The sequence below is a fragment of the Strix uralensis genome, chromosome Z (assembly GCF_047716275.1).
Source record: "Strix uralensis isolate ZFMK-TIS-50842 chromosome Z, bStrUra1, whole genome shotgun sequence".
NCBI lineage: Eukaryota > Metazoa > Chordata > Aves > Strigiformes > Strigidae > Strix > Strix uralensis.
Window position 1 is genome coordinate 87,824,934 of NC_134012.1, and position 15,362 is coordinate 87,840,295.

Genomic DNA, 15,362 nt, shown 5'->3' on the forward strand with positions numbered 1-15,362 from the left:
AAAGAATTATTTTGAGCAGATTTTTTTCTGTTCCCTCTCAACTGACTTCCAGTTCACCCTATTCCTTCTTCACAGCTAAGGTTTTCAGGCTTCATTTATGCTATAGGTATTGAGTTCACTGAACTACTTTTAATTTCATGTTCTTAAAATGTCATGATTGCAATTAAGACAAGCTTTGCATGTTAAAACACTTCTGAGCTGGTTAAGAGTTCAATACTCGTAATGCTGCCTTTAAACCATTTCTTATGTAGAGCAACTGAAAGCACTCTTATAAAGAATTTAATCTTCATATTGGAAAGGATTTTAAATCCTTCTGTCCTCCATGAATTTGAGCTTTGTTTTGAAGAATGATTTGTCAATTTTTGGACCTTCAGAAATTTCTTCTGAATCAGGGCTCAAAATAATTTTGTATCCACAATATAATGACATACTCTCTAGTACTACCTGAATACAGAAATCAGGAGGAATAACTAAATACATCTTTAAACTCTCTGTTCTTTAAAACTGGGAAAAAATACATTGATATGTATGATTGCTAGACTACCTTTAAGGGTTCCATCACTTCCAGCTGGAGAGCAGACTGACTGTGGTGACCTCAAGGAAAAAGTTGCAGCATTCCTTATTGAAGGATCGCCATCCTGAAGTGACAATGATAAAACATTAACATTACGAACATGAACACTTGATAAAATAAAGACTGAAATTAGTGCATATACTGGTAAAATGGATAGGACAAAAAAGCATAAAAAAATATTACAAAAATATTTATTTATGTAAAAGTCTTTGAAATTTAGACTGCTATTGGACTACTATATAGGCAATATTGCAAAGCACAATCAGCTTTAAGAAGAATCTATAACCAGAATATGCACACAAAAATAAATCTATGTATATGTATTCTAGCTAAATAAGCACTTTTGGTTTACACTAAGATTCCATTTAGAACTTTTTTGTTACAGTCATAGTAAAGAGCTGAAAAGCAAATCTATGACCTCTATACAGTACCAACTGAAAGAAATTGAGCATTAAATGTAGATTTTAAAAACAAAACCCACTATTTTTTCACTTAACCTACCCTTAAAGTTTATCTAGAATGCCATTTCACTTTTACAGTTAAACAAATTAACACTTTGTATTTCTGTCTTCCAGTGTACACACATCAGAAGACAAAATTTCTACACTCTCATTGTAGCAGCTGAGATAGTCTCGTGTAAAACACAACTGAAGTGGCTTTAGCTTGTTATTTGCCTGTATCAACAGTTAGGAAACAACTCAATGGTAATATGAAGTACTTTCCCAACATGGCAAACAAGTTCTACTGTCTTCTCAGTTTTGCACAGAACAACCTGCTTCAATGAAATTCATAATTTCTGAAAAACTTCTTCATAATATAATACTAATTGCAATGTAATGATGTCCCCACTCCACCTTTAAAAATGTAAATGTATCTTTTTTACTTGCACACTATGTTAAAATTAAATATGAAACCCACTGTTCAAATTCCCATTTAATGTTCTACATAGGTTTTTCATTGCTTTCATGGAGCCCTCTACTGGTCACTAGTATACTCATTCAATGCCCTAACTAGATTTAAACTTCTATAGAACAGTACTTTCCATTTTTAGCACTGTTTCTAATACAACATCTATGGGAACGTTTGGGGAAAGAACAAACTAACAATCCCTGTATCTATGAAGAGGCAATTTCTATAATTGTAAGTGAATTGCAGAAAGTCCATTCTTTTAAAAAGTCATACAAAGGAAGTCTCCAAAGAAGTTCTAAGGCTATTTAATGTTTCCTAATTAAATTGGTTATTTTAGTAGCTAATACTCTAACGTGGCTCCTACTGAGGTATCTGAATACACGCCGTTCTTTCATATAACTTTTTTTTCCCCCAAAACCTGAATTATCTGTCTAATAAATACCTTTTATCCTTTTGACCAGTTTCAACACAATAGAATGTTAGAAGGCTCAACTGTATGTTTTTATATGTCTGCATGAAAAAAAATCAGTAGCGGATAGCAAGATAGAAAACTAAATTGGCATTTCAAGGAGATAGAAGCCTGCACAGACGGACAAGTACACACTCCCTCTGACAATGGCCAAACAGCCAATTTCCACATGCATAGCCACAGACTAGACAGTGTACCTGTTACACCTTGTGAAGGCATAGTAGACACTGCTTAGGGAAAAGACTTTTAAATTTATGGACTGAAGGTGCTTACAAGTCAAAGAATATAAATCCATAAGAAAATAGATTTCATCAGTTTCACCATCCATGGGGACTTAGAAAACAATTCTATTAGATTTTTTTTTTCCTCCCACAGCACAATAAATCTAAAACTCATGCTGTGCTATTAATTACACTTATTTTTTCAACAGTGCCTCCAAAAAGTGTTGTTGCCCTGTGAGAAAAGCCTCATGTGCAAAGAAATCTAACATTCAGATTCAATGCAATAAAAACAACTGTATCTTGAAGTTATATGCTGTTACTGTAAGTCAAAGTGAATTAATTTCCTGATGAGTTACTCATTCATCTACTACACTGAATTTATGGAGCTGATTTTTTTCAAACCTGACTTATCTTTGACTTGTAATAAATCTCAAAAGAGACCCCAAAATACTGGAAAAAAGCTTAGTAACTTTTAGCATCTATGTTTTATTAGGACAGAAGATGTCCTCTACCCAAGGACATACGCAAAGGTGACTTTTATTAAATTAACTAAACACACTAAGTAGGTAGATGACCTTTTGGGTACACTTATCATTCCTACCATAGGTGACAAATTCTCAGAAGTGCTCATTTCAGTTTCCTTGTTCAGAGCTTCATCAAATGGTGATATGTAAGCACAAACTTATATTCTAGGAATGCTCTCAAGTTTATCAAAACTTCATCCTTAAATTGAGTGTATGTGTAGTAAGCTTTCAAAGGTGTACTTGCTGATTTTGTACAATCATATATTGCAAATAAACAACATCCTGTAACGATTCACATGTTTTAAAACAACAAAATCCTAAACCTGAGAAAAAAATTTAAAAATAATTAAAGTTTTTAAGTTTTATGATTTAATAATCCTCATTCATAACTATCTTTGCCAAAGGTCACATTGCTTCCGAAAAGTCTGCAACATTGTGATTAAGCTTATTATTCATACATAGATGCAAAACTTTAATTAATCCAAATTCTTCAAACTGTTTTCTGCATGATAGCTACTGAAAATCAGCTTTTAAAGGTATAATTACAAATAAATGTAACACACATGCTCCATTAAGAAAATCCACAAAGGGATAGAAGTGCAAGTTTACAATGTTTACTACTCCAATTAAACCAATCAATGATGGTACGCTTTATGTTTTCATAGTCTGTTCATTCTGAAAGAGTTTAATTTCTAAGTTTTCATGAACAAGGATGTGGTTGTGTTGCTTGAATCACAAAATTAGGATTAATATTTTTAAATACCTCATCTTTAAAAATTCTGAAATAAATTAAAGTTTTCCAAAAATTTTGTTTTAATAAAACGAAGATTCTCTTGATAGTGTAACATTTAATGCCAAGAACAGCTTCGTATTTTGAAGAATTTGCATTGTTGAAGTAGAAACTGAGAGAAACATCTGTTGATTGTGTATTATGATAGAATTCCTTCATTACAACATTCTCTAGGATACTATTCCTTAGCGAGTATTTTTAATCGGCATAATTCTTGCATTATTAAAAAAAAAAGATGACTAATTAATAACTCTCTTGGAGTTCTACTGCATTAATCCTGGCAAGGGATTTATGGAGCCTGGTGTTAACAGTACACTTGTTGAATACAACACTTTTCTGTTTTCACAAGCTAGTTTAGGAAGACAAGAGTTGCCCACAGTTTTTGTAAGCTAAATAAAACAAAACAAACAAAATAAAGAGGCCTGCTTGCCACCAGGTTTTGGTGAAAAAAAAAAAATTGAAACATAAGTGGTCTCCCCTTAAGAGCTGTTAAGAGATCATGTGCTAAACTTGTAAAGAAGAATCCCAACAACCTTCAACACAGGACGAGATGCTCATTAAGAAAATTAATCAGTAGTTCAAAAAATGTGGCAGAAAGTTGGGGTTTTTTTTCCTTTAGATTCAAGATTTCAGAAGGGATTTCTTCCACATGAAATAAAGTCACTAAGTGAAACTTCTTGCAAAGGAACCAGGCCATAAAAGCACATAATAGACCAGTAAGTAAAACACACATAGGAATTCTTGCCTTTGACAACATTACTATATTACCCAATAGGTTATTCAAATATGTCAAGCCTAATCAACAATTGTGTGGATCTTCAGAGAGACAAGTTAACTATTCACCTGTTTAGAATCTAGTATTGTTTGCATCAACATACTGCTACAGTAATTGTAAAGACACACTACCATTTCTTTAAAATAAAATCACATATGAGATCATGTGAAGATTTTTTACTTTTCCTAATTTCATCAGAATGAATGCTACAAATGGTTCCAAAGGAAAGAGAGATCTAGAAAAAATTAAATCTCACACATTAAAGCTGCATGGTGTATGGCTGAGTGTACACATCTGAAACTGAAATATATTTTCAGTGGTTTTATACATCAACAACAACACAGTAAAACATCTGACTTCTAAGGCAGCTAGACACATACTTGCTTTATCACAGTAATTATTTCCTTTATCATAATAAACTGATTTATGTAACATACATCACTACTTAGTCTGTGCACCATCTGTAGGTAGTCTTCATTTGAGCCATGTCTAGAATTATCTGCATGATGATTAGCTGAATTTCCAGACAACTGACTTGAAACTTTATTTTCATGGAGATTCCTCATCCCAGCTGTGACAATGGGACTGGATACTGAAGCTGAAATATAAAAAATATAAGTAACAATAGTGATACATTCACACACTTGTTAACTGTTAAAAAGTTTCAGAGAAAACAGTAGTGGATATTAATGAGTTGGATGCAGAAGGTCTGGAATTTGAACAAGAATCCAACTTTTTGATTGAATACTTCTGCCACAAATAAAATAAGATAAAAATAAAATCAGATATCTAATATTTTCATTTTCAAGAGGATTTAAAACCTAAATTCCAGGTACACATTAGCCAAGTTTCTCTCCACATCTATCCTAATTACAGTCAGTATCATATTCTTACTGGTTATAGAAAACTTTGTTTTCCTCCATATAATTTACATTCACTACCTTTAGAAAGTTCCAAGGTATTCATGAGACATACAACATTACATACAGAACAGCTATATACTTTCTAAGCACAATGCTAAACTTTAAGAACAAATTATTTGAAGGAATCCAATGAGAATTCTACTTACCAACAAAAAAATGCCTAGATACTTCAACAGTGTTCACGTTGTTCAAGATTGTTTTTAAAAAAGGGAAGAACAAAGAAATCCATTCATTCTGAAGGTCATCTTTGCCAGTTGCTGCATACCTTCAGCATAATTCTAGCCAACTTAGAATTAATCTAGTCAACACTACTGATGTTTGGTAAGTGTAAATAAGCTGAAAGCAAAACTTACGTCACACTGGCAAAAATGAGGTTTTTCTCTAGTATAGATAAATGATGGCCATAGCTAACACAAAGAAGTTTTTGGTTTGTTTTGATTTTTTCTACTGTCATTACATATGACAACTATGCAAAATGGGTGTACATAGGAGAGCAACGCAACATGAACATGCGTTTTACCTTTTCTTCTTCCCTTTTTTTAAAATAAAGTATATACTACCACGCTGCACAGTCAGGAAAGCAAAGTTTAAACATACCTGCAAACTCAAAGACTTTCATTAAGCATGTGATTCCTTCAAAGAAATTAACAAGCTGTGAAATGTGCACATCAAGTAAAGCTGACATGACATAGGAGAATAAAACAAATATCACAGACTTACCTTGCTGCATCTGAGGATGTGGTGTATAACTTGGAGGATGTGAATATGGCATGTATCCTGCAGGGCTTTGAGGAGCATATGGACTAGGCACTGGACTGTTCTGTTGTGCCAAAAATCTGTTGCCAGAGCTTGTCTGTGGTGGCACAAACCGGCTAAAAATAAAATAAAAGTTTTTAAAAGTTGGAAAAGCAAATTTAGACAATTTTTTAATTTATTTTGGAATATTATACATTCAGAATGTTACAACTTCTTTAAGACACAAAATTCCAGCACAATCAAGAATCTCCCTCAAAAGCAGTATTTTAAGCTATCGATGCCTTCCCCATTTTAATTATTAGTTATGAGTCACAGCTTAGGTACTGCATTAGCAAAAGGAAAGGATAGAATAAAAAGCCTTTATAACACCTCCACCTAGGGAAAGGAAACAGTGACATAAATATATACTAAAATAAGATCTGCAATTTCCAAAGGTTAGTCTTAGAAGTTTGCACGAAAGTGACAGCTAAATTTTAATTAACAACTAGGTCACTAGGATTAACAAGGAGCCATCTACTCTAAATATGATTTTTCCAGTAAGATTTCAAAGAACTTAATCTAACAGAACTATACTGACAAGATATAGGACTGTGATAGGCTAGGCAGAACTTGACCCAAAGTCCACTAAATACAACTTATTCTTCCACTGGGCTTTATCTTAGACTGATCCTACAGATAGGAAGCCATAAAAATAACATTGCCTTGTGACAATAATACAGGCATATTATAACTTACATTCTTATATGAGCTTTTCCAAATAAAAATAAACCAAGTAAATACTTCAGAAAGTCCATTACATGCTTTCACAACCCTCAGGTCTAGATAGCAACTCTATGAAGGTAAGCTTCCATAGAAAGAAACAGCAAAGTATTTAACACAGTGATTCTGCAAGGATTTCGAGACGACTTTGTAACATTCACAATTCAAAAAACCTTCTTCAATGTTTCTTTTAGATATAAAAGTTAAGAAGTGTACTGGTTTTTGCACAGATACAGACCATTTCATTTGCCAAAACAATTACAGTAACTTGAAGTGAAATGTGAAATAAGTTTATTTTAATAATGATGTCTAATAACGGAAGATTGAATCTGTTAAAGTCCAGCAACTGAGTTGAAACTACATGCAGAACTCTTTCCACTAGACCAGAGTACTTTATTATATTAATAAAGGCATGGATTATAGGTACATGCTACTTGCCAACATTTGGAAGTTTAAAAAAAGAACCAGAAAGTTGACAAGGATGCTGCTGGAAGACTGGCCAAACTAGTGGGCCTACCCTCCTCTGAATGGCCCTTTGCATAACTGTTACAGCAGTACTCCGTGTTTTTACAAGCCTTCTTTCCCACCCTCCTGTCACACTGGTATTGCTATACATGCTGGAATACATTAGCCTCTTCTCTCTTACCCTCCTGCCACCAGTCTCAGCATCTGCCACAGGTAGAAAACAGCTGGAGGGGTGGCAGGAGGACTCCTTAAGCAGGAAAGAAAATTTGTCAAAATTATGGGAGAGCAAGTGGAGAATCATGACTAATTCTTAGAATAGAAGGATTAATTTACTGACAGAAAGATGTTTCTTTACCAGTTGAAGAAACTCATCCTGCTGTCAGACAAATGCAAAATTTGTCTTGACACTCATCACCTTCCACTCACATACTGGCAACAAGAATTGACTGTCACTGTAGAAAGAATTTGTAGTTCACTGTCCCTCCCACCCCATTTAAAAGAAAGCATTACCTGGAAGGGCTATGTGAGATAGTGGTTTGTTGATAATTGGAAGAGGCAGGACTACCACGCATGGAATTCTGAGAAATATTAAACTGTGACATCATCATCCCTATTAAAAAGAAGACAGCACACACATTTACATACATTTCCTTTACACACATTTCCTTTTGAAGCAATGAAGTATCTCATTTCAGAAATTACTACATACAAAGAGATTATAAACTTTATAGACATTAATGTCATCTACCCACAACTGTTAGAAAATCGATTCCATGTAAGGTGTCCATTTTACATCAATGACATAAAAAAGTGTTCCCCTAAAGCAGTGTTAATTCAGTCACAAACATTAACAGTAGTTCCTTCCTCTGTTCCTTAGAGCTTCCCAAGTCAAAACTTATTAGTAAATAGAAATGTTTTATAACAGGACATATATTCTACACCCCAGGCTGGTGCGTATAGTACTCATTGTGCCAATAAGTGAAGATCTGGAAACTTCACAAATCAGAAGATCACAGAAAACTTATCTCCTATTTTAAGAAAAGGTACAGCAAACAATCATCTTGGGCTAAGGGGTACAAAATATTCTCACTGCCCCCATAATGCCTTAGTGGTTCCTTTGTACCCAGGGACAAAAGCTTTCTACTCCACCTCCACTATACTTATAAATGTTATCAAAGAAGGTGATGAAATATTTCAGTTGCAAAGCAGAATCAATATCCCAAGTGTAGGCTCCCACAACCTGTAGATCCTCACAGTCATGCTTTGGAAATTCAGGAGTTGTACTAGCTGGCAAGCTACAAGTACCAAAGTGCTTGAAACTAAGAGGCATTTGGACACTGCCCTTAATAATTTGCTTGAACTTTCAGTCAGCCCTGAAGTGGTCAGGCAGTTGGACTTGATGATCACCGTAGGCCCCTTCCAAATTAAATATTCTATTCTATTCTAACTCACATCATTATTAGGGAGAACATAAAGGAATCTTTTTTTCCCCTCTTCGATACAGGTATAAAGAATGCACTAACAACAGCATGACACTGGAGGTTGAAGTGATGCAGAAACACAAAAACTTGAATTAAATGAATGACAGAATTTAATATCTTGCAGCTAAAACAGTGTCAGAATTCACAAGCACACTGCAGCTTGGGAAGCCACAGCAAGCGATCCACTGTCGTGGGTAAAAGCACATCAGCAGTACAAATATTTTAAACCAAAGGTTAGACAGAAGACTCATACAAGTCCCCAGCCCAGAGCGTTTCCGAGCTGTCAATCCTTCAATTGCTATCACCGACTTCAATCACTGCAATACTCACACAAGCAAAACTAGTTTCCGAAATCCTCCCTGTCACCCTCTTTTCTCTTTCCTTCTCCCCAGTCGAGAAGAGATGCAATAATCCCGCAGGAATGCAGCTGTTACTACCTCCCGGTAGGTGTGAAGTGCCGCATTCCAACTACATTAACACAAAAAAACTAGCCCAGAGCAGGAGTGAAAGTCACATGTTGTGCTGAAAAAAAAAAAAAATCAGACACCTCCACTCTTTAGTAGAGAGGACATTTCATTGTCTCGAGTTACGCAAGGGAGCTCTTCAACCCCTGCAAAATTTGTTTAAATGGACACTGGTCGCCTTGCATAGAGGCAAGTAAGTGAGGAGGAAACTTCAGGGAGTTTGTGTTGGAGGCAGCGCCCAGCATGTCCACTGCCTGGTCACCTCTCACTGCCACTCTAAACGCAGCTACATACAATATTTAGTTCAACTACTAACCCTTACCATTCATGTACAGAAAGCTGACAGAATGTGCCCGTATGAGCACCAACTATACAGACAAAGTTTCATTTTATGCTTAAAGCACAGACTGCATTTTTAAAATACTTTAAAAAAATATATATATATTTATTTTCTCCTCCCTAAATTTAAACACGTTTTGAACCACAGATGTGGTAGGTTTTGGTTTAAAAGAATGATAGAAAATATATAAATGAATCCATTTTTAATGCCATTTTTTAAAACCCTAAAACTTATTCTGTGAGGGACAGCTCTCACTTCTCTATCTGTTGGGGGAGGGGAGGTAGGACATGGGAGGCCCTAATAGGTAACTTAAAAAAGGAGGGGGGAAAAAAAAAGCCCAACAAAACCAGAACAAAATCCAACCAAACAACAAAAAAGCGTCTCCAAAGTTTCCATATAGATAACAAGTATGCCTGATAATGATGTAATGAGAAAGAAGTAAAAATAAGGCCCAAACATTTAGTCCAAAAAGGAGTGGAAATTAGTCTGTGGCCGTAAGAACTAAAACACCTTCTTGTACATTTTTCACATTGTTGTCATACCACTAAGCAGCAGATTTATGGCTTCAATGTGCATTTTCGTACCTGAAATATTTAAGAATTTCTTTTAAATGCAACTATGATTTTGAATGTTGGTAATGTTGAGGTTTGAGAAAACAGCATCCTAGCAGTAACACTACTAGAATGAGTTTCTTTAACACAGTCCCAGTCTTGACTATAATTTTTTAGCTTGGAAAAAAGTGATACTCATAAATCCATTTTAGCACTCCTACTAAATGCCGAAGAATGGACTACATAAAAACACAGCTCAAGGTCACAGAAAAAGTGTTGTACGATTAAACTGTATTACAGTATCATGCATGCTTAAGCTAGGACTGCTCACCAACAGGTGATTTTTCAGTTAAATTTACACTCTTATTGAAAGCGTACATCTCCAAAGCTTTTCCCTTTTACAGGCACACGTGCACTTGAGTTCTTGTATAAATAATTTTTTTTTTAAAAAAATGAAGTAATTGATATTTATGGAAAGATGCATAAGATTTTAATCCCCCAAAATTCTCAAGTTCTGATAAATAGCTTAAAGTGAATATTAAGTCCTTTCTGAACCCTAAGTGATTCTATGAATACTAACCTATTGCTAATGTACTATTTTAGCTGATCTTCCAACACATATCTGCTGAAAGACAAAGTCAAAGTGTTGAGAGGGCAAAGAGAAAAAATTATTATGAAAGCTGAAACTAAATATCTTAATTTTAAATAAATAATTATATAGAAATCCACTTCACTCATACACTATAAGATGCAAGACAGATGTAGTTGCAAGACGGCACCCAGAACTTTATATGTTATCTGATGAAAAAGGTCTAAAATAAAATTAACATTTTGCCCTTGTACAAACTTAGGCCTGATGCTAGATGGTGTGACTCAGTCTGTTCAGACAACTTGGTAATAGAAAACAGTCTGAAAAATCTAACTAAAAATCTAATCTAAAAAAATCTAAGGTGTACGAAGACTGTTTCAACAATGGGACAGGGGATAAGAGTTTGAACATTGCTGCTACATTACCTGAAATGAAATATGCCAGCAATGGGGGTGGGGAAGATGGGGAGTGCCCACTCAGGACACAAAGCAAAAAGAAATGTCCACATAATACATCCTTCTTGCATTATTTGTTCATCATAACTAAAAGCAATTCTTGCTCTAAACTTAGTGTTGAACTACAGATCAATATGAACTTGGGAAAAAACATCAGCACAGAATTCTGCTTGTGCTTTACCTTATATTCACAAGAATTCAAAACACAGTATTTAGCTTTCTGAAGATGCCTTTATTTCCTGACAAACTGTACTGAACCAAGAATTTTATTCTGTGTTTAATGTAATTCTTTAGCCAGATGATCTTCCTTTTCTTGCATCAGAAATGAAGGCTAGGAGAAATGAATTTGAGTTCACTTTGTCCATACTACTGCTGAAACTGACACAAGGAATCACAGTGCACAGACCCATCCCAGGCTGAGTAAACAGACTGAGGGTCCTGCTGTCTTCATTTCTTCTCAGTTGTGGGTATTACAAATACTGGGTCACCGTACCCAGTGCTGACTTCACTACATGCTGGACTCAATAGAAGGTGTAAGGACAATATACAGAAGGAAGACAGTAAGTAACGCAGAAGAGATGAATCTTAAGTACTAGAGAAGAGCCTAAATTTTGTTCTTATAGCTGACAAAATGCATTACGTAAGATCTCTACCAAACCTTCATCTACACAGATTACAGTATCTGTTCAGAAAGCAGAAGAAAACCCAAGCTGCCCCACATTGGTATAGCCTCCTTTGGCCTCGGACGTGTGAATGGGACACAGTAACACCTATTAAGGCTACCACAATTTGCCAGTATCTGGCTTAAAGTTCCACCTATTTCCAGGTAAGAGTGTGGCCTTTTTCCATTGAAAATAAAGTCACAGTTCACCTAGCTTTTCCAAACATTCATTTGAGGGCCTTCTTCCTCTCAAAATACTTTGTCTACAGCTATGTTTTTCCTTTCTTTCCCTTTTCTTTCCAGTTTTCAGATTCCACACTTATATTGCAACACTTGCACTTGTACAAGTATTCAGAATTACGAAAAATAAAATTAAATATTCAAGGAAGTTTTAAAGTCTGATCTCTTCTGTTCTCTGAAACCAATTTGTTAACTTTACTAAAATAATATCAACTATTATTTTAAGTTTCATGTTGAATTATTTTTTCTTCCATACTAATTCCTTCCTTCAAGAGTAGGCCAAAGCACATTTACTAAAGATAGAGGTGCTTTTATTTCATTAAGGATTATTCTTAACCTATTGAATCAAGCTGTGAAAGTGTTTCTCCTTGTGAAGCACAGAATTATCAAAAATTAGAAAGAAATTAACTAGCTTTTTCTTGTTTCTTTCAAAAGCCTCTGCTGGAACATAAAATTTCAGAAACAATGTCTCCCTTTTGCACTAGCAAAAAATTATTTTACTCTACAAATATGGTGGAAAACGCTAATTCAGGCATTCATGTTCTTTGCGGGACCACTCTGCAAACTGGCAGGATAGTCACAACTCTTCCCACAGCTGGAAAAATCATACCCTGCCACAGCTACCACTAAACACAGGATCTGGAGACTGTTTTCAGAGCTAAAATTTCAGGATATATTTATCAATGAACTTAGAAATATTTAGCACTGCCTTTCACATTTTCATTCCAGGAAGTTTCTGCCTTCTTTCAAGGAACACTATGTGTTCTGTTTTTTTCAAATATTATATGGCTTTTTACTCACTAGCCTAGGTGAACGAACCTAATAATCTCATTTTATTATTTTTCCCATCCAAAAATACCCTACACTTCCTATCTGCTGTGGACTCCAGTAACACTTCTACGTATACCTCTACAGTAATAGTAAAGCTTTATCCTCACACTGTGGAACAATGGGAATTCTCCTACTCATTTCATAGTTTGGTATTTAAAGAATATACTTCAGGCGCAAGTATCCAGATCTATAACTAGAATCTTTCCAATTCATCCTTTGCTTGGTCTCTCTCCTTCTTCATTGTTGCTATACAGCAGTATATATCACTACACTTCAGAAGAGAAATAGCTGTCAAAAAAGTATAATCTGCAGATCATCACAAATTACTGAGACAAGGAATGGCAGGGAGGAGCTGTTAAACATGGTTCATTCAACCTTACCGCTCACCCCAGAACTATTAAGAACTACCACTGCAATGATACACTATAATCTTATAGATTTTCAGTAACATCAAGGCATATTTTTCCAACTTCAACTATTTACCAAGTCAAATATGTGAACCTAGACATAAAGAAATTCACATAAAATTATTTTAAAATAAAATCCACTCAACTCATCCTAGAGATTAAACTTTGTCCTGAAATTAAACATTTTTTTTTTCAAAAATACCTAGTGGAGTATATTTCCATGCTTGTGCTAACACAATTGCTCTTAGAAGGTGTCAAGGTACATAGCTTTATAGCACTACCAAATACAAGGTAAGGCATAAATATCACAGTTGTGCTCCATATATATTTGTGGTTAGTATCAGTTCCCTAAACTTACAGAACATAAAATGCAATCAATACATAATCAAAAATCCTTACCGCTTTGTACCCCGTATCTGTTTTGCATGCTTTTCTCCCTGAAAACATTAGGATTCCTTGCCAGGATAGCCTGCAGCAAGACCGGTATATCTCCCTCTGGATCATCACTGCCAAGGTTATCTTTCAACTCTCTGGAATTGTGGAAGTAAGCAAATAAAGAGGCAAATGCATTTTCAAAGTATAAGAAACTATGAGTCAAGTAAAAAAAAAAAAACCAACAAAAAACCACCAAAACCCAAAAAAACCCCCCAAACCAAAATGAAAGAATACAAGTTACTGTTAAAATATAGGAAAAAAACAAGTCTGCAAAGCATTGTTCCCTGCCTCTATTTTTTTTTCCTCTCTTCTTTAAGGAATGGCATAAGAGGTAATCCTACTAGTCTTCAAAATTATTTTCTGTTACTAAGCACATATATATACATGGCTGTCATTTTCAGACTACTATAAAAAGCTTCTTATGCCCATTTTCATATTGTGATCTCCATAAATGAAAGCTTTGGCAAAAACATCAGTAAAGTATTATTGTAGGAGCGAAAATAACATACGCACAAAGGTATAACATTCAGGTTGCAGCCCAATGCTTTTATTTTAAAAAGGGAAATTGACATATCTTTGACATCACAGGATTCCTTCTGAACCATAAAAAAAATGTAATGGATTTTCTCCAAATGCAGCCATGCTTTCACTTACTGTTTGCTTTGAGGACTTTTAAAACCTACTTCCATTTGATCAAAACAACTGACTAGAACATGTAGGAAAAAGACAGGGTTGTCAGCATAAGACAATTCAAAGGACACGAGGGAAAAATTTTTAAAAAACCAACCAACCAAAAAAAGAATACATTAGCATACTTCCTGGTTCGATTCTTAAAATATTTGAGTTCAATACATAATCAGACTTGACATGGGTCTTACACGGGTGTCTCAAAAAAAATTGGTTTTATGTAATACTGGGTATATAATTTGTCTATGAGTATTATTAACAAAAGTGGAACATGAATGAGTATTGCACAATCAACATCACAAAGTCTGCAGTCCTATCTAGCAAGAATGGAATAAGCAGCAGATCTATAAAATAACCTCCACAGTTATGCATAAGGACTGCCAGACAATTATTAATGTTCTGACTGAAACATTTGACTCCTATATAGCAGTCATCTGCTAAGCAAGCCCAATGAAAAAAACCTGTGTTTCCTAATTTTCAGATTCTCACACCAGTTAATTTTGATTTCAAGGAATAAAGATGGTGACTTGATATAGCTAAAGCTCAAAATACATACATGTGATCTGTTGACACCTGATTGAGACTGTGGACGAGCTGTGAAACCAGATTTTCATCCCTGCAAGCCAGAAGGCAGTTCACCTCGTCAGCTATCCGTCCATTGAAAAGCAGGCTTTTTGTTGTTGTAGCAGGTAAAGGTGATGGAAGAGGCAGCTGGTTCAAAACTGTTATCAAGAAATAGAAAGGCATTCAGAATCATTTCATGAAACACAAGCATACAAATATGGACACCTTCTTACTCCCTCATGTGATGAAGAAAGAAAACTTGACCACTACATTTAAAATATAGGAAGATTTCTGGATTTTATTAAATCATGAACACATACACTACACACATAGAAAGGCTGGACTCTGTTTTAAACAAAGTAATGCTGTCAAGTCCACAAGTTATATTACTATATTACTGTAAATATTTAACTGTGCTAATGCAAGTACTACGAATAAAAACATACATTTAAACATTCCAGAATATTGTTAGTTAATATGTTATGGCAGCTT

The 15,362-nt window shown here is 34.8% G+C and overlaps 1 protein-coding gene across 6 annotated transcripts in view; it reads right to left on the bottom strand.

Annotated features, from left to right (window-relative positions):
• The window catches only part of NIPBL (NIPBL cohesin loading factor), a 170,875-nt gene that overhangs the window by 97,494 nt on the left and 58,019 nt on the right, over nt 1-15,362 (bottom strand). For all 6 annotated transcript variants that reach the window (XM_074856258.1, XM_074856262.1, XM_074856260.1 and 3 more), the window contains exons 3-8: nt 14,863-15,028; nt 13,584-13,714; nt 7,676-7,775; nt 5,906-6,057; nt 4,700-4,860; nt 545-638 (exon numbers count right to left, since the gene is read on the bottom strand). In XM_074856258.1, coding sequence (XP_074712359.1) covers nt 545-638; nt 4,700-4,860; nt 5,906-6,057; nt 7,676-7,775; nt 13,584-13,714; nt 14,863-15,028 — 804 coding nt within the window. The remainder of the gene's footprint in view (nt 1-544; nt 639-4,699; nt 4,861-5,905; nt 6,058-7,675; nt 7,776-13,583; nt 13,715-14,862; nt 15,029-15,362) is intronic.